This window comes from Schistocerca gregaria, chromosome X (assembly GCF_023897955.1).
Source record: "Schistocerca gregaria isolate iqSchGreg1 chromosome X, iqSchGreg1.2, whole genome shotgun sequence".
Lineage (NCBI taxonomy): Eukaryota > Metazoa > Arthropoda > Insecta > Orthoptera > Acrididae > Schistocerca > Schistocerca gregaria.
The window spans coordinates 409726884-409747142 of NC_064931.1; the positions used below are offsets into that span (position 1 = coordinate 409726884).

General features: G+C 40.2%; 1 protein-coding gene across 2 annotated transcripts in view; it reads left to right on the top strand.

The window, feature by feature from the left end:
* Positions 1–20259, top strand: part of LOC126299277 (trafficking protein particle complex subunit 5-like) — a 55791-nt gene that overhangs the window by 18016 nt on the left and 17516 nt on the right. For both annotated transcript variants that reach the window (XM_049991059.1, XM_049991060.1), the window contains exon 4: positions 13470–13652. In XM_049991059.1, coding sequence (XP_049847016.1) covers positions 13470–13652 — 183 coding nt within the window. The remainder of the gene's footprint in view (positions 1–13469; positions 13653–20259) is intronic.

Consider the following 20259-nt stretch of genomic DNA (forward strand, 5'->3'; position numbering starts at 1 on the left):
AAAATTGATTTTTTATATTGTGTTCAGTTAGCAGTATGTGTCGGTTATGAATTATAAATGTAATGGATTATAAATGGTATCATTTATACATTTTTCATTTAAATCTAACAACATAAAGTCAAACTGCTTTGTAACAGAATTAATTTTCACAGGTGCCTCATTTAACCTGTGGATCCTGAAGTAACCACTTGATACATCTCAGAATATTTGTAACAGAATAAAACTTTTTGATTTATATGACTGAAATTACTGTCACTACCATCATCCAAATGTGTCATATCATTTAACTGCCTTTAGTTTAAGTTGTAGCCATAGTGTGCAGATTTTTTTGTATAATTCATAAAGTTCAGAGAAAGATTATATTATCAAGAACAGTACTAAACTCAGTGTGAAGTAAGTTGAGAATTGTTAGGATGAGCTCATGAAGACCAGAGTAAGGGAACATGAGCAATAAAGTTACACAAGAGGTACATTCATTGATGAAAAGCTCCCAGGTTTGCAGCTGAGTGGTAATGGTGAGATACTGCAACAGTTCGATGTGTATTGTGCTCAACATCTGGCAGAGTGTTGAGATATTGCAAATGTCCTAATATGTATACTAGCGGAATGGCCACGCTGGCCACCTGGTTTCTTTATCATAATTGTTGTATGTTGATAAACTGTCTAGAGGCATATTGAAAACTACTACAAATAGTTTACAACAATGTAGGAAAAGACGGATTGCTACTTACCATAACGAAGACATGTCAAGTTGCAGACAGGCACAATTAAGACACTTACATAAAGCTTTCGGCCACAGCCTTCATCAGTAGAAAGAGAGCCACACACAATTCACACATACGGGCAAGCATGCCTCACAAACACATGAATGCCAACTTCAGCATTTCAAACAAAATTGATTTTTACACATAGTTTACAAGTATTTCTCATTGGAGAGCTATTCTCTTCTGTCACACTTCAGTAAGGGTCATTCCTTGTCTGTTCATTGCCCCATGATACCCATGGTATCAGATTCTGGCATAACATAGCATATTTGTGCTATTGATAGATTTAAGTAAGAATCCAAAACATTTCTGCTATATCCCAGATGGTTTGGATTTTACAGCCAGGTAAAGTTTACGGAATTTTGCAGCTTATAGTTGTCAGGTGGATGAAACACAATGTGTTCAAATATTCGAAATAATTTATATCTTCCTTATCTGCTGACAAATACTGATAAATTTTTGTGTGTGCCTCAATATGCAAAGAATTCAGAGGTATTTGAATTAAAACAACATGAAATTTCACATGTTGAGGAAAAAATCCTTAATTGCAGTTTTAATTTTTTTGAAACCATATACAAGGAACGACATTAAGAGCAATAACATCAAAAATGGAATAGGATAATTGAATAATAAAAAAAATTACTCCAAAAATAATATTAAGGGGAGTAGGATGTCAAACGGGTCGACTTGGAGCAGGAGAGGCACCACAGGACATTTTATTTTCTACTGTCTTTATTTTTACAAATAAATTCATAAAACTTTGTCAGCATGACCAGGAAGGATTCAGGAGTCACACTCATAGCAGTGAAAGTGCCAAAACATAACAAAATAATTTTTTTTAGATATGAAACTTTATCATTTTTTCATTTACTGTTGGCTGCATTTGTTGCTATAGGTACATTTTCCTCCACAAGTAAGAGAGATTCTTTGATTAATTTTGCACAGCATACAAACCATACTTTCAGGTGTATGAAACTCTAGAATTTTCCAAATATGTTAAAAACTGTGCTAAAAATTGAAATAATTAACTACAAAATTTGATTTTTTTTTCTAAACATAAAGTTTAAAACATAACAGCTCATTCATTTTTTCATAAATTAAATAGATTCTAAAGTTTCAGACACCTGTAAGTATGGTTTGTATGCTGTGCAAAATTCATCGAACAGTCTCACTTCCTTATGAAGAGAAGTGTACCTGTAGCAATAAATGCAGCCAATAGTAAGTGAAAAAATGATGAAATTTCACATGTAAAAAAATTATTTTGTTATGTTTTTGAACTTCTGCTGCTACGAGTGTGAATCCTGAATCCTTCCTGGTCATGCTGACAAAGTTTTATGAATTTACTTGTAAAAGTATAGACAGTGGAAATTAAAATGTCCTGTGGCGCCTCTGCTGATCCAAGGCGGCCCGTTTGACGTTCTACCCCCCCCCCCCCCCCCCCCCCCCTCCTCTTTATGAGTTTTCACACCTTCAGTGTTTATTACTTCATAGATGAAAATACACTTGTTTAACAACGTTAATTTTGCATTAAAAACCTTTAAAGTAATTGTTATTGAGTAATTCATAAGAGATTAAATACTTTGCTTGAGGGAACATGATTTTAAACAAAAATCTAATCTTGATAACACATATTTAGGATTATATTTGATGTATTTTTACAAAAATCACTATTGAAATAATTCTAAATTTTAGGTCACTTGCTCTTGACATTCTTGAGTATTTTTGAAACTGGAATATTAACGTATGCCTTGAATGAATCTGTCAGTTCTCCCAGTCATTGTTTTCAGAGGATCCACAGTTGCAATGCCAAGAGAAATGAGTATCGCACATGGATCTTCTCTCTTGGACCAGAAATATGACTCTGGTGGTCCATGAGGATGTAGAAATTTTATAGATACATCTTCCTCTTTGGCATTTACATCACTAACCATACCAAAATACCATAACTTCTTGTAAAAAACAAGCTATAAAACATCCAGAATATAAATCATCTGGTTTCACAAATAAAGTTTATTCATCTCAGATTTTGGTAAGTTCTTGTTCCTGAAGAGTTCGAATATTTTTCATGTGATTCTGCAAAGTCAGAGTTGAATCAACCCTTCTTTTAAAGGTTAAGTTTAAAGATAGTATTTGTAATATTAGTTTTGTAAAATTCGAATAGTCATTTTTTATTATTTGCCTGTGCAGATGTCGCTGTAGACTTTCTTGCTAGCTAAGTGTTTTGCAGTACCACCCATTCTCCATGCACTGTCCGGGGGCAGATTTGCAGTCTCACGTCAAATTCCTTTTCGCTCAGCTGTGGAATGACTCTGGGTGGCACAATCCTTGTTTCTAGTGAACTTTGTGTGATTAAAGGGACTCCAGCCATGTGGCATTCTTCCTCCTGCCTCTGTTAGTGGGAATCAGTCATCCTGTGCCATCTTGGTATCTGCCATACCAGGTTGACCCATGGTCTTATGGTCTTTTACTCTACTTTGTAGTTGTGCTGCCCCCCCCCCCCCCTTAATCCCTTCAAGGTGATCCATATTTTGCAGGACTGCCCCTGCAGTTTGACCCTAAATGCGCCCTCGTAATTCCCTTGCCTCGGTTTTCTCCACGAAAGTGCTTTCTTCTCCCAGATCTAAGTTTCTGAATTTCTATTCGGAATTGAAGTCCCTTGGTAAGCATTGTCACTGGTTTAGGAGGCCTTTAGCCTTGCATGCAAGCTGGCCAGGTCCCCCCCCTCCACACTTCCCCTTATTATTGTGCCTTCTTCTTCAAGCGTTGTCCCCGTAGTTGTGATCATGGTATGGTGTGGAGTCGAGATGGGTTGGTAGTGGTGCTAAAGCTCCATTGTGTGTATTGACTCAGGGGCACCTGCTGCTCTCACCCCTATGCACCTCCATCCACCTTTCCTGTTCTTTACTCTTCTTGTCAGCCTGGAGGTCCAGATCTAGATAATCAACCTTTCATCAACTGGGAGCTACTTCAAGTTTTTGACTCTCATGAAAAGATCCCATGCCATATTTTGATTTATAATGAGACAATCCAACATCTAAATGAAATTCAAACTCTATGTACTCATGGTCTTTAAATGTATTTGGGTAGACCTGATTTTCCCTTGGCATTGGAAATATCCTATCATCTTCCCAATATTAAACCCAGCCAAAATCTCAATGTCCACTTATGGCTACCAACTGATCGGCCTCATCAGTGTGCTTCGCAAATTCTGACAAAGGGTGGTAGGCCAATGATTGTGCTGCATTCTTGAATCATGGTGCCTTTTGTCCCCATTTCAGCATGGTTTCCTGGAGGGGTGATTTTCAACCTGTCCTTTGGTTAGGTTGGAATTTTTCTAAACAGTAACTTATATTGCAGTTTTTTTCTTACCTACAAAAGGCATATGACACTGCTTGAAGCTATGCCATGTTACGCAGTCTCCATGACCAGATCTTTCTAGTTTCCATACCACTTTATATTAGTCAATTTGCATCCCTCCAATTGTTTCGGGCTGGAGTTAGTAAGTTGTTCAGCTCTCCATGGGTCCAAGAAAGTGGCATACCTCAGCACTCAGTGCCTTATTGCCATATAGCGAGCCCTTGAGATCTGTCAGACCAGGTTTGTTTGTGTTTTTTTTTTCCCCCACACTGTATGTTGAATTTTGCATTTATTACAGCTCCCAGTTGTAGCCTTAACTCAATCAGCTCCAAGGAGCCATCTGAAGGACCTCCACTTGGACCCTGTTACATAGCTTCCAGTTTTCTCCCACAAAAAGATGAGTCATGTGTTTCTGTAGTCATACTGTGGTTCATCCTAACCTAGAACCCTACTTGGGTACCAGACACTTGGACATTGTTGTGCAGTACTGAGTTTTGGGGTCTCCACTTTGGTAAAAAGCTGACAAGTATGAGAACTAAACACTAGCTGCATGTGAAATCTTAATGCTGTCTACTTCCTTGCCTGTACCTTGTCGGGTGTATTATCAGGCCCTTGTTGCTTCCCAAGGAGACTGTGATTGCCAGGTTTACAGCTCAGCTGCACCTACTTGCCATGGGCGTGTTGTGGGCTCGTCCTATAGATAGTTGGGATCTTACTGCTTCAGTTTTGACGATACCAACACTAGCTCACTTAATCACTGGGTGACGATTTCCAGTCATATGACTTGATAGATGCATTTTTTGTACATTTGATTTAGATTAATTGTGCTAATATACAGCATATGAACCATGGACCTTGCTGTTGGTGGAGAGGCTTGCGTGCCTCAGCTATACAGATAGCTGTACCGTAGATGCAACCACAACGGAGACGTATCTGTTGAGAGGCCAGACAAACGTGTGGTTCCTGAAGAGGGGCAGCAGCCTTTTCAGTAGTTGCAATGGCAACAGTCTGGATGATTGACTGATCTGGCACCTTGTAACATAACCAAAACAGCCTTGCTGTGCTGGTACTGTGAACGGCTGAAAGCAAGGGGAAACTATGGCCGTAATTTTTCCCGAGGGCATGCAGCTTTCGTGTATGGTTAAATGATGATGGCGTCCTCTTGGGTAAAATTTTCTGGTGGTAAAATAGTCCCCCATTCAGATCTCCGGGTGGGGACTACTCAGGAGGATGTCTTTATCAGGAAAAAGAAAACTGGCATACTACAGATCAGAGCATGGAATCGGACAGGTAGATTAGAAAATTTAAAAAAGGAAATGGATAGGTTAAAGTTCGATATAGTGGGAATTAGTGAAGTTCGGTGCCAGGAGGAACAAGACTTTCGGTCAGGCGAATACAGGGTTATAAATACAAAATCAAATAGGGGTCATGCAGGAGTAGGTTTAATAATGAATAAAAAAATCGGAGTGTTGGTAAGCTACTACAAACGGCATAGTGAACGCATATTGTGGCCAAGATAGATACGAAGCCCACACCTACCACAGTAGTACAAGTTTATATGCCAACTAGCTCTGCAGATGACGAAGAAATTGAAGAAATGTATGATGAAATAAAAGAAATCATTCAGATACTGAAGGGAGACGAAAATTTAATAGTCATGGGTGACTGGAATTCGGTAGTAGGAAAAGGGAGAGAAGGAAACGTAGTAGGTGAATATTGATTGGGGGGAAGAAATGAAAGAGGAAGCCGCCTGGTAGAATTTTGCACAGAGCACAACATAATCATAGCTAACACTTGGCTCAAGAATCATAAAAGAAGGTTGTATCCATGGAAGAACCCTGGAGATATTGACAGGTACAGAGTATATGATGGTAAGACAGAGATTTAGGAACTAGGTTTTAAATTGTAAGACATTTCCAGGTGCTGGTGTGGACTCTGACCACAATCTATTAGTTATGAACTATAGATTAAAACTGAAGAAACTGCAAAAAGGTGGGAATTGAAGGAGATGGGACCTGGATAAACTGAAAGAACCAGAGGTTGTACAGAGTTTCAAGGAGAGCATGAGGGAACAATCGGCAGCAATGGGGGAAAGAAATGCAGTAGAAGAAGAATGCGTAGCTATGAGGGATGAAGTAGTGAAGGCAGCAGAGGCTAAAGTAGGTAAAAAGACAAGGACTGCTAGAAATCCTTGGGTAACAGAAGAGATATTGAATTTAATTGATGAAAGGAGAAAATATAAAAATGCAGTAAATGAAGCAGGCAAAAAGGAATAGAAACGTCTCAAAAATGAGATTGACAGAAGTGCAAAATGGCGATGCAGGGATGGCTAGAGGACAAATGTAAGGATGTAGAGGCTTGTCTCACCAGGGGTACGATAGATACTGCCTGCAGGAAAAATAAAGAGACCTTTGGAGAAAAGAGAACCACTTGTATGAATATCAAGAGCTCACATGGAAACCCAGTTCTAAGCAAAGAAGGGAAAGCAGAAAGGTGGAAGGAGTACATAGAGGGTCTATAGAAGGACAATATTATGGAAATGGAAAAGGTTGTAGATGAAGATGAAATGGGAGATATGATACTGCATAAATTGTTTGACAGAGCACTGAAAGATCTGAGTCGAAACAAGGCCCCGGGAGTAGACAACATTCCATTAGAACTATTGACGGCCTTGGGAGAGCCAGTCCTGATGAAACTCTACCATCTGGTGAGCAAGATGTAGGAGACAGGCGAAATACCCTCAGACTTCAAGAAGAATATAACAACTCCAATCCCAAAGAAAGCATGTGTTGACAGATGTGAAAATTACCGAACTGTCAGTTTAATAAGTCACGGCTGCAAAATACTAATGTGAATTCTTTACAGACGAATGGAAAAACTAGTAGAAGCCGACCTCAGGGAAGATCAGTTTGGATTCCGTAGAAATATTGGAACACGTGAGGCAATAGTGACCCTATGACTTATCTTAGAAGCTAGATTAAGGAAAGGCAAACCTACGTTTCTAGCATTTGTAGACTTAGAGAAAGCTTTTGACAATGTTGACTAAAATACTCTCTTTCAAATTCTGAAGGTGGCAGGGGTGTAATACAGGGAGCGAATGGCTATTTGCAATTTGTACAGAAACCAAATGGCAATTATAAGAGACAGGGGCATGAAATGGAGGCAGTGGTTGGGGAGGGATTGAGACAGGAGTGTAGTCCGTCCCCAATGTTAATTCAATCTGTATATTGAGCAAACAGTAAAGGAAACGAAAGAAAAATTTGAAGTAGGTATTAAAATTCACGGAGAAGAAATAAAAACTTTGAGGTTTGCCGATGACATTGTAATTCTGTCAGACAGCAAAGGACTTGGAAGAGCAGTTGATCGGAATGGATAGTATCTAGAAAGGATATAAGGTGAATTTTCGAAGTAGAGAGGATATAAAATGTAGACTGGCAATGGCAAGGAAAGCGTTTCTGAAGAAGAGAAATTTGGTAACATAGAGTATAGATTTAAGTGTCAGGAAGTCGTTTCTGAAAGTATTTGTATGGAGTGTAGCCATGTATGGAAGTGAAAAACTGACGATAAATAAATATGACAAGAAGAGAATAGAAGCTTTTGAAATGTGGTGCTACAGAAGAATGCTTAAGATTAGATGGGTAGATCACATAACTAATGATGAGGTATCGAATAGAATTGGGGAGAAGAGAAATTTGTGACACAACTTGACTAGAAGAAGGGATCGGTTGGTAGGGCATGTTCTGAGGCATCAAGGGATCACCAATGTAGTATTGGAGGGCAGCATGGAGGGTAAAAATCATAGAGGGAGACCAAGAGATGAATACACTAAGCAGGTTCAGAAGGATGTAGGTTGCAGTAGTTACTGGGAGATGAAGCAGCTTGCACAGGATAGAGTAGTACGAAGAGCTGCATCAAACCAGTCTCAGGACTGAAGACCACAACAACAACAACAGCATATATGTTCCGACATACTTGTGACAGTTATTTGTAATCCATTAATGTATACTGTGTAAGTACTGTAGTTTTTAAAAACCTTTTTTATTTTCCCCCTATTCTCTACATTGCCTGCAAATACTTCATTTTATAATCATCTCTTTTGTACCGTACAGTTATCTTCTATGAAACTGGCTGAGAATAAATGTCATTATACAGCTGTTTGCACAAATATGCTTTTTTCAAAATATTTGACAGCAGTTGACTTTGCTGCTTCAGTGACACCAGCTTGGGTGCAAACCGCACTATCCTTCTGCAGCTTTCCAAAGCCCTGATTCTGGCCGACCTTGGTTATGGGAGTCTGGCATATGGTTCAGCACCGCCCTCAGCGTTGTGGCCAGTGGAACCAATACACCACTGTGGAGTCTGGCTTGCAACAGGAGCCTTTTGAACTAGCCCTCTGAATAGCCTACTTGTGGAGGCCTTGATCCCTCCACTGTGGATCAGGCACTAACAACAGCTACTCAGTTGCGCTATACATGTTCACTGCTCCCCTAAGTATCCAAAATATCATGTCCTTTTTCTTAGTAGAGAGGTTCACCTCCCACAACAGATACCCAGAACTGGAATTACTAGTGCAGTTTGACTACAGTGTCTCTGCTGTGGCCTAAGACTTCTGCTATCTCTCATCAGGAAGCAATTGTGTACACCCCCCTAGCATGTACCCTTACTTCAGATCTATCTTGATTTATTCTTTGGACCAAAAGATTCAGTTAATCCCATGGTGTTTCATTGCCTGTTTTTGGCTGCCCTCAACGCATTTCCAGGTTCAAATGGACGAACATTTTGCACACACACACATGCATGGTGCAGTGAACTATGCTCTTTGCTGAATGGATGCAGTGTCTTCACTGCTGAACTGGTTGACATCAAACGAGCTCTTGGCCATGCTCGTTCTTGCACTGACAAGATGCTTATAATCTGCAGCAACTCCCTGAGCAGCCTTAACCCTATAGACCAGTGCTACCTTCATCACTCATAAGTCACAATTGTCCAGTATCTTCTTTCTGACCTCCATCAAGCTAGACAGATGGACAGTCATCTTTGTTTGGTCCTCTGGACATGTTGAGATACTGAGCGAGGTAGTGCTGTGGTTTGCACCCTGGACTCGCATTCGGGAGGACACCGGTTCAAACCCGCATCCGGCCATCCTGAATTAGGTTTTCTGCAATTTCCATAAATCGTTTCAGGCAAATTTTTGGATGTATCTTTAGAAAAGGGCATGGCTGACTTCCCTCCCCATCGTTCCCTAATTCAATGGGGCTGATGACCTCTGTCTGGTCGCCTCCCCCAAATCAGCCAACTAACCAACATGTTGAGATCTCAGGGAATGAACATGAGGAACATGCTAACATTTTGACAAAGTTGGCTACTAGGATGCTGATTTTGGAAATGGGGTTTCCAGAACTGGACCTTTGGTCGATTCTATGCCATTGATTGTTGGATGTCTGGAACTTGGAACGGTTCACCCTGGACTCCCCAGGACAGAGGGACATGGCCTAATTGTCAGAGGTGAGGACTCACCTTACTGCTGGTGTGGTGCTCACCTGATGGTGGCCCACATCCTGGTAGACTGTCCAAAATTGGCTGCTTTGTGGCGATAGTCCTGGCATGCTACCTTTGGTGCCAAAGTGGCTCATGTGGTTTTATGTTCCACCCGCAAAGGTGCTTTCTACTCGTCTTTGTTAGGTGGGGCTCTTTGGATTCATTGACTGCATGGGGAACTGAAGGAGCACCACTTGCCTGCTCTGGTGCAGGGGTCCCATGGTGACCCTTGCTCTGTGGTCTGCCTATCCCCTACCCTTCCCACCTTTCTATTCTCCTTGTTCTTTTATGTTTGCTGTTTTTAATGATTTATCTCTCCTATACTTTTATCATCCTGTCTATGTTTATGATTTCCTTGGGGTATCATATGGTAAGTGGTGCTGGTGGGATGCAGGTGGTGCATCTCCCACTGCATACCATGTTCCAGAGACTTCCAACTGCATTCTGGGCCAAGTGGCTCACCCACTTTACACGCCGCCTCACTCCCCTCATACTTCTCCTTGATTTTATCTCTGTCTTATTCTGTCATGCTGGCAGTCAGACTACCCAGAATTTGCCTTTTGTATCCTTCTTCTGAGGGTTATTCGTGGTTCGATATATATAAAGGAGGGAGGAACTGATGACCTCACAGTTTGGTCCCTTTAATGTCAACAACCAACCAGTGTTGCAGCATATGGGCTCTGGGGAGGGGATCAGCTTTCTGGTCTGCAGACCAGCCGGACCCATATACTTTCTTCTCTAATACAGTTATTTCTCATCTCTGGCATCAATATTCCTTTCAATGCCTCGATTTCACCACTCCTAGATGCTATTACAGTACCTCTGGCTGTTGGACTATCCCATGAACCAGGGACTGATGACCTTACTGTGTTGTCCCTGCCCACCCATGCAGCATATTATTATTATTATTATTATTATTATTATTATTAGATGTGATTGGGCCCTATCAGGTCACACAAAGCTATTGTGTTTCAATCCTGTGAGTTTTGAAGCAGCTCATGGTTTTTCTCTGTGAAGTCTTTTTCTTTCTTCAGTCCACTTAATCCCTGGTCTGGTGGTGGCTTCATTCTCTTGCAGTACTTTCCATTTGCTAATTTTTTGTGTTTATAGGTTTCTGGTGGAAATGCCTTTTCAAAATCTTATGTGATGTGGATCTGGGTTATGGTTTCCAATTGTTCTATGTTATGTCACAGTTCTTTGGGAGAGTCATGTTGGGAGTGTGTGGAGATGACTATAAAATTTCAGTCTTCTTTTTTCTGATGTCTGCTGTGAGTTTATCAGTTTTATAGTTGTTTTTTTCTGATTGCAGTCTGTACCCATCGTCTGTTCTTATGGGGCCAAGTATCTTTCTTAGAATTATGCATTCTTATTTTGCGATATCTTCCATATAACATTTTCTGAGGAGTGTAAATGTTCCACTAGAATAAGACTTCAGGCTTAATAAATGTTTTATTATAGTGCCTGATTTACAATTTTTGTCATAAATAATGTAGATGTTTTGCAGGCTCCCCATTTTTTGTACATGTAATAATAATAATAATAATAATAATAATAATACTTTGTGTTAGTCATAGAAAGTGTGTCTTGTGTGCTAACATCTCTGTTTTTATTTGCTTGGACATTAGTGACCAAAATTATTTAGATTTGTACAATGTTTTGACAGTGGTGGACTGTTCCTTCATTTTTGGCCCTTTAGACCAGAAATAGATGCTTGAAATTTGCTTTCTAATAGGATACTTGATTTATATTGTACCTCAACTAGTACTGGTAAATTATGAATAATATCAGTTGTCCAGGATTCTCATCATTCATGAAAGGATACTATTACTATACTCATGGCTACCATTGTCTGTGATATCCCATGCTCACCATGCAACCATCTGTTTGTTTGTACAGCACAGATTGTTTCCTTGTACATATGTTGCTGGTACTTAACCTTTCTCAGGGACAGCTTTTGTACATATTTGACAATGTCCATTCTGCTGCAGTTGACACGGTGTCGTCTCATACATCCCTTGCTATGACTTGTTATACACTGTACTGCAATTTGACAATTTTATGAAGGGAGTATCTCATAGTAGTTCTGGTTCTGTGTTATGTTAGACAACTGTTACAGAGGTAATGCCACAAATTTATGTCTGGAAACTATCCTCTTGATTTCTGTGTTCAGCAAGAACTGATTAAATTTCAGTTGGTACATTCTGCTATTCTGGTTCCTGGCTAGCTACATTAAGCCATTCTGTCACAGCACGAGCATTCAACAAAATATGTCTTTTAGTCAGAAATTGACATTTTGCCAGGAAACCCAATACATAGATATTTTATATTAAACACATTGTTAAATGTATGAGGTGTGCGTGTGCGTGTGCGCGTGGGTGTGGGCGTGTAGGGGAAAAGGGGGGGGGTCCCAAACACAACATTTGTATATTTTATATTTTTGTTTAGTTCAAGACTAACATTTTTTTAATCATCCATGACAGAAGCCATACTTGTCCAGTACTGTAGTTTGAGGCTAATAAATGCAAGGAACATGTTGAGTATTCTGGTTGTGGAGGATCATGCACTAATTAATGAATTAATAGTTATATGATCTAACATAGTAAATCAGACAAAAACTGTGTTACTGATGTAATGAATGAAAGTTCTTTTCAAGTTATTTTTGCCCACTTACAGAATTTTTTAAATAATAGAAACAGCTTTATACCTCATGGCAAATCAGAATTTACACTGAAATATGTTGGTAAAGTTCTATTAATGTATGTGTTGTTCTCAGTTGTGTCAAATATTTTATGCAACTGCTAATTAAGAGACAGAACACTATTCTACATCTACATCTATTACTTACAAAACTGTGTACTAATATCTTAGGGCCAGTTAAATATCTAGTAAACTAAATAGAAGCATCATTTTGAAGCTTCAGTATTTTACGTGGGTTGTGAACTACTTATAGTTTACTAATGTTTAATTTTTAGTGGTGGAAATTATTGTCTGTACTAAAGCCGAATTTTTAATATAAAATGGGTGTGTAGCAGTGTCTATAACATCAACTTTCCAGCAATATGATAATTTATTCAATGGCCAGAACACTAACCGGCCGAAGTGGCCGTGCGGTTCTAGGCGCTGCAGTCTGGAACCGCGAGACCGCTACGGTCGCAGGTTTGAATCCTGCCTCGGCCTTGAATGTGTGTGATGTCCTAAGGTTAGTTAGGTTTAACTAGTTCTAAGGGACTAATGACCTCGGAAGTTGAGTCCCATAGTGCTCAGAGCCATTTGAACCACTTGAACCAGAACACTAATAATTACCTCTTTGGTGCCCAACTCTTCATCTTGCATAATTACTGATTATTTATAACAAGAGCTATGCACTTTACATGGAGGCAAACAGGTACTGCCTTTTGCAGGTGATGCTCTCCTAGTTATGAGCACACCTGATCAACTTTTTATGTGGCCATAAAATTTAAGTTGTTCAGTCAAAAGTGAACTTCCCACCAAAGGCCTGTATCTACATTCAGATTCTGTCATAGTTGACTTGTCACAAATCGTCATTGCATAGTATACTTGAACACGTGGAAAAAAAACTTTTAACTGCATAATGTATGCCACGTATTTATCTTCAGATAATCTTATATACCTATACACATTTTTATGAAAGTGATAGGTCCCCTAGTGCATCAGAAAGTATTGTGAAGACCTGTTTGTTGTAGAACTGTTTCAGTGACTACGGAAAGAATTGTGATTATGTTAATATTTACAGTATTTTGCTGCTGTACTGAATCTCATGCTCTCTCTCTTCTTTTCTTTTTTTTCTAGTCTCTGTTTGGAAGGGAAGCAGATAAAGTGGAGCATGCTACTGATGATGATACAGTGTACTTCATAACTGAGAAAGAACCACTTGTGAATAAGTTTATATCGATTCCAAAAGACAAAGGAAGTTTGAATTGCGCAGTTTTTATTGCTGGCATCATTGAAGGTTTTCTTACTGGATGTGGATTTGTAAGTAATTTACCTGCCGTTCTCTCATATGACACAATAATATTACAGACATTTAAAAACTTAACACCTTAACATGGAGACAGTGCCAGTGGTGAAAATATTAAGGTTCTCTGTTGACATATTTAAAACAATTATCGATCAGACATAATATCATACATTATGTGAAGGTATCACATTCTGTATAACTTGCTACGCTATAGTTGCTCTGAAAATCTTGTCTAAATGATGTAGGTGCAGTAATTACTCTCTAACACCCAAAGACAAAATAGTTACAGCACTATAATACCGTGTGTGATTATCACAAATCACCAACTCTGCTTTGCACCATCATGTCACTAACTGTGACATTATTGATGAACTTCTCGGGAACAATTTGCTGCTACTCGAGAAGAACAGTCTTCAGCTGCTCAATAGTCCTAGAAGGTGTTGGCCCAACTACAGTGCATATTGCAAGCAAATACTATACATATTGTTTAAGGTTAAAGGCCTTTGAGCGCATCGGTTATAGTATTAGAGTGAGACCTTTGTTGACAGTTAAGTCTCGTCAGACTAATCCAGATCTAGGTTTTCTACATCACTTAAGACGAATTCTGGGATTGTTGTTTTGAAAAGGACATGGCTCATTTCCTTCCCTCTTCTCCAATCCGAGCTTGTGCTTTATCTCTTATGAGTTCACTGTAGATCAGCTTTTAAACCCTGATCTTCTTTGATACCCTCATCTTGTGACAGTTTGTCCACCAACTGCGATAGAAAGCTATCATCCTAAGAAATAAAAGATTTGGCAGTGGCACCAGCATGACACAGTAAAGGGTCAGAGGATCGCGTCCATGTGCCGTAGAGCTGTTGGAGCTATTGTGGATGATGTTGAGGTTAATATATCCTTCAGTGTTGATTGTTGCTTGCATCACCACTCTGCCGCACTGGTACAGATGTCTTTGGTACTCAAATTTGGTATTTCTCATTCTACTTGCTCTCTCCAGGTATGTGTGTGTCAATCAGTCTCCGCAGCCCAGAAAAAAACAGGGATGCATTGGTTTTTTTCCAGCTGCAGTGTTCCTGTGCCCAGTGTCTCCAGCTTCTATAGTTTGATGTCTTCATTGAGCTACAACACTGGGCCAACATGAAAATTGATTTCCTTCTCAAAGATGGCTGAGCAATTTGGTTTTATATACTACATTCTCTTAGGCTTCTGGCAGTTGTTGCATGTGTCACTTGTATTGACAGACTGTGTGAACAGGAAGAAATGACTTATTCTGACTGTAATTGCATCTGGGATTTTGGACAGAGCTGCTTGATACCTCTGCTATTTGAAAGAGAGTTGAAAGTGGTGATATTACACTTCAGCTCACTCCATTGGCATGAGATGAAATATGCTGTGAATGGACAGCTTTTATCCTGCAGATCACTTTACATGTGGTAAATTCCTGGCAACAATGTTCTCGAGATATTACACCACATCTATTATTATAGAAGTGAACACTGGTGTCACATACATGGTGTACCTGGAACTGCATTAACCCAGCTGCCTCTTATGTTAAATCATTGAGCTAGATGGTTAGCGCACTGGATTCGCATTCTTGGAGGATAATGTTGAAACCTGCGTCCAGCCATCCAGATTTAGATTCTCTGCAATTTCCTTAAATCACTCTAGGCAAATGCCGGGATGGGGTTCCTTTGAAGGGGCACGGCCAATTTCCCTCCCCATCTCTGACACAATCCGAGCTTGTGCTCCATTCTCTTTCTCTCTTCCCCCCTCCCCCCCCCCCCCCCCTCTCTCTCTCTCTCTCTCTCTCTCTCTCTCTCTCTCTCTCTCTCTCTCTCTCTCTCTCCCCCCCTCACTCACACACACACACACACACACACACACACACACACACATATATTCTTCACAGTATGTATTGAGATATCTTGTCTAATCCCTATTATGTGTTATTGTTTGTACTTTAGCTGGTAAATCTTCATGTTATGGAGAAGTACTTTTGATTGCATAGTGTTGCAAAAGAGTTTGCTTAGCTGATGTGGTAGTTGTTCACAGCAACAGAACATTTGAACAACCCATGATTCACAGTGAAATGACAGTGGCAGTGTGTAGCAATTTTATCATCAGATAGCTATTTATTGCAGGGCTACCTGATAGTGTTGGGCTCCTGAAATCTCCCATTCTTTGCTGGATGTAACTTCTACCTGTCTACAACTGTTGTTACTTCCCAAATCATTTGAACTGAAATTGTCTTTTTTATAGTTGCCATGGGGTTCATTTACTTTAATAGCGACAGCCAGAAATTGAAACTGTGTCCATCTCTGACTCTTTTTCACTTACCGACCAGTGTAAGTTAGTCAGTATTCTATTGATCAGAATCATAATTTCCTTCCATTCACAAAAACCCTCATCTTTTCATGTCTGATCAGGTCATAACCTTCACCAGTCTAGTCCTATTAAGACTAAACTACCCATGCACAGACATCCATGAATTATTCTTTCTCTGTTGTATATAATCTTTCCCTGAACTCTTATTCCTACAACCCATATACTAGATAAGAAGTTTTGCCTTCCACCTACTAAACTAACACTTACAGCACTTATAAAAATTGTCCAAACTAGATATGCAATATTGCTCACATTGGTATACCATTCACCACCATGATCATAACACAGCCCCAGAAGTTTTAAACGTGAACTAAAATAAAAAGAGTCATCTGCACAGAGTTGTTATCTCCACTTGCCTCATATTTAATTCTATGCCCATATTGTCATGCTAAAGTTGTCTTTGCCTGTCCCTATTGTGGAAACTACTACTTTTTTCACCCTTCCAATGGATCAGAATCAGCCCAAAGCTAATACTGAACTATATCTTACTCAATTTGAACATCTTCTTTTTCTCCCCAACGAATTGCCTCTCTGTAATGAGAAAAACTTTACAATATGAGAAAGAACAATAATTTTCTATGTAAAATCAGATGTGGAGGTTCCAACAGTCTCGTTACATGTTGTGGTGATTAACTGAGGGATGGACCCTCTGTGATATAATCTGTGTCCCTGTTTACCAACAACTTTGGTTCATTGCTCGCAGCCTGCCCTCCTATACCAAATAAATGAACTACTTCCCCGTTTACTGTTCGCTGTTGCTATACATTGTCACTTAACACCCTGCTTGTCATAGTTAATGCCAGCTCCCTCAACATAAGCATCCTTCAATCCACAGTCTCCTTCCATCACCTCCATTTGTAGCAGCAGGACAGGAGCTGCGCAGACCGAAAATCAGCGATCAGTGAAGAACATGCCAACCAACATACCATCATATCCCCCCACGCTGTCACTGATCACTTCCTCAGAGGTAAAGCTTTTAGATGGTCATGCTTTCCGGATGCCACACATGCTGAACCGTCACTCGGCCTGTCTCTCCTTCTGCTTCAATGAGGCAACACCTCCCAGCCTTGCTCTTGGCAGTTTGTCTGTACAACACGTGTGGCTCGCATTGTCGTCTACCGCACCGAGGTATGCGTGAACCGCAGGGTTCTTACCATGCATCCGGTGTCAGTGTTTTTTCACGGCTTGTTTAACAAGAGGAGTGCTACTGTGTTTTCCGCACTGCTTTCCTGAGCCGCATTCCCTTGAGGTGCATCTACTGACTGCCAGTGTACAAAGTGTGGTGTAAGTAGTGCAGTGAAGCGTAGTGTGCGACAAGAGTACCAGGCAATTTTACTACCATTCCACCTCCGACTGTTTTGGCACCCCTTGCTGCCAAGTGTGAACCTGAAGCAGGTTTTAAGTTTTCCTGCACTGGAAGAAGATGCTGAACAAAGGTTGTAAGCCATTCATGGTCCATCCTGTCCAGAGACTCCACTACGAATGAGGGCTCCCCCCTTGATTAAGAGGTAGTAACTTGTCATATTTTACTGAAGTTGTTAGCTTTCAGGAATTATTTCTCTGAATTAGCCCACGCGGCTCTTCTAGCATGCCTTGTTATTTATTGTTATCTTTCTTAATCAGCAGCATTATTGTTCTCTTTTTTTTTTTAATTGCCGCACCAGTAGAGACATGTACAACCCTTAGGAGCATAGAAGGGAACATAAATTGTTCTTCACTGGTGACTACCTCTAAACCAAATCACTGAGTCTCAGTACTGAAACACTGGTTTTTCTTTATTATTATTATTATTATTATTATTATTATTATTATTATTATTATTATTAACATTACCACACCCCACATGGCTGCACGAAATCAGTTCCTGGTAGATCGACCGGGCACATCCCGCTCACACCTCAACCTGCCCCTTGGCTTCTCCATCCCTCTTACACCTCAACATGCAGTTAAAAGCTGTTTAAACACAGCTGAGATCGATACTGGGTCAGACTGTGAAATGTCAGGATAAAGCTCTCAATCAGACAAGGATTGACCACTGTGTTAGGATGTTTTTATAGACAACCAGCATGTGCAACAAATGTTGCAGAATGTTTCAGGGAAAGCCTTGAGTACATAGGAAGGAAATATCCAAATTATCCATTAGTTATAGGTGGAGACTTTAATCTAACATCCATTGACTGGGAAAATTACACGTTTATCACAGGGGGCAGAAGCAAAGGTTCGTTTGAAGTTATTCTAGGAGCGCTCTCAACATACGACCCTGAGCGATTGGTTAGAAAACCAACTCGAGATGGGAATATATTAGATATCTTGGCAACAAACAGACCTGATCTTTTTGAGGAAGTTAATGTAGAAGAAGGTATTAGCGACCATAATGTCATTGTGGCTTCTTTGTCAGTGTAAGTTGTAAAAAAACCAAAGAAACAGCGTAGAGTTTTCTTTTTTGGGAAAGCAAATAAAAGTGTCATTAATGAATATCTTCATAGTCAGCTTCAAGCATTCACTGCGGGACACAAAGATGATGAGCATCTTTTGTCGGAATTTAAAGGTATTGTCCACCATGTGCTAGAGAAGTATGTGCCTGGAAAAAGTATAGGAGACCTTGGTACAACAAACGTATTAGGAAGTTTAAACTTCCTGGCAGATTAAAACTGTGTGCCCGACCGAGACTCGAACTCGGAACCTTTGCCTTTCGCAGGCAAGTGCTCTACCATCTGAGCTACCCAAGTATGACTCACACCCCGTCCTCACAGCTTTACTTCTGCCAGTACCTCGTCTCCTACTTTCCAAACTTTAAGAAGCTCTCCTGCGACCCTTGCAGAACTAGCACTCCTGAAAGAAAGGATATTGCGGAGACATGGCTTAGCCACAGCATGTGGAATGTTTCCAGAATGAGAATTTCACTCCGCTGTGTGAGTGCTACTTCTGCAAGGGTCGCAGGAGAGCTTCTGTAAAGTTTGGAAAGTAGGAGACGCGGTACTGGCAGAAGTAAAGCTGTGAGGACGGGGCGTGACTCATGCTTGAGTAGCTCAGTTGGTAGAGCACTTGCCTGCGAAAGGCAAGGTCCCAAGTTCGAGTCTCTGTCCGGCACACAGTTTTAATCTGCCAGGAAGTTTCATATCAGCGCACACTCTGCTGTAGAGTGAAAATCTCATTCTGGAGTCTTATTAGGAAGTTGCTGAGAAAGCAGAGAATTTTGCACATTCGTTTTAAACATAGTCACTGCCCCGCTGACAAACAGAAACTATGCGAAATGAAAGCAGCCGTCAGAAGGACAATGATATATTCTATTAAGGAATTTGAAAGCAATATTTTATCTGCAGAGTCTAAAAATAACCCCAAAAAATATTGGTCATAGGTAAAATCTATGAACGCTACAAGTAATTCAATACCTTCTCTTGCTGACAGTATGGGTAATGTAACTGATGATAATAAACAGAAGGCCGAAATTCTAAACCTAGCCTTCAAAAACTTGTTTACAGTAGAGGACTGCAGCACTATACAGTAGAGGACTGCAGCACTATTCCCCCTTTCAATTATCGAACGAATGAAAGGATGGCTGACATAGTGTTGAGTGTATCTGGGATTGTAAAGCAGTTAAGATCCTTAGGTGCCAAGAAGGCATCTGGCCGAGATGGTATCCCCATAAGATTTTATGTTGACTATGCTACAAATATAGCACAATTCTTATCCATCATCTATCAGAGATCATTGGAATAGCGGAAAGTTCCACTGGACTGGGAGGAGGCCCAAGTCATAGCAATCTATAAAAAGGGTAGAAAATCAGATGCACATAATTACCGGCCAATTTCACTGACATCGATTTGTTGTAGAATCATGGAATATATTTTTTGTTCAGACATAATGACCTTTCTAGACTCTGAGAAACTCATCTGTGGAAACCAGCACGGTTTTAGGAAACAGCTGTTATGAGAGAGACAGCTGGCCCTCTTTGTGCATGATATACAACAGGCTCTAATACCGGCTCCCAGGTTGATGCCATATCTCTCGACTTTCAAAAGGCGTTTGACTCAGTTCCGCATTGTCGCTTGCTACAAAAAGTGTGCACTTACGGTCTATTCGATGAGCTATGTGGTTGGATAGAAAGTTTTCTAACAGACAAGAAGCAGTATGTCGTCCTGAATGGGGTGACTTCAGCAGAAACAAGCGTAACTTCAGGTGTGCCCCAGGGCAGCGTAATAGGTCCTCTGCTTTTTACAATTTACATAAACGATCTGG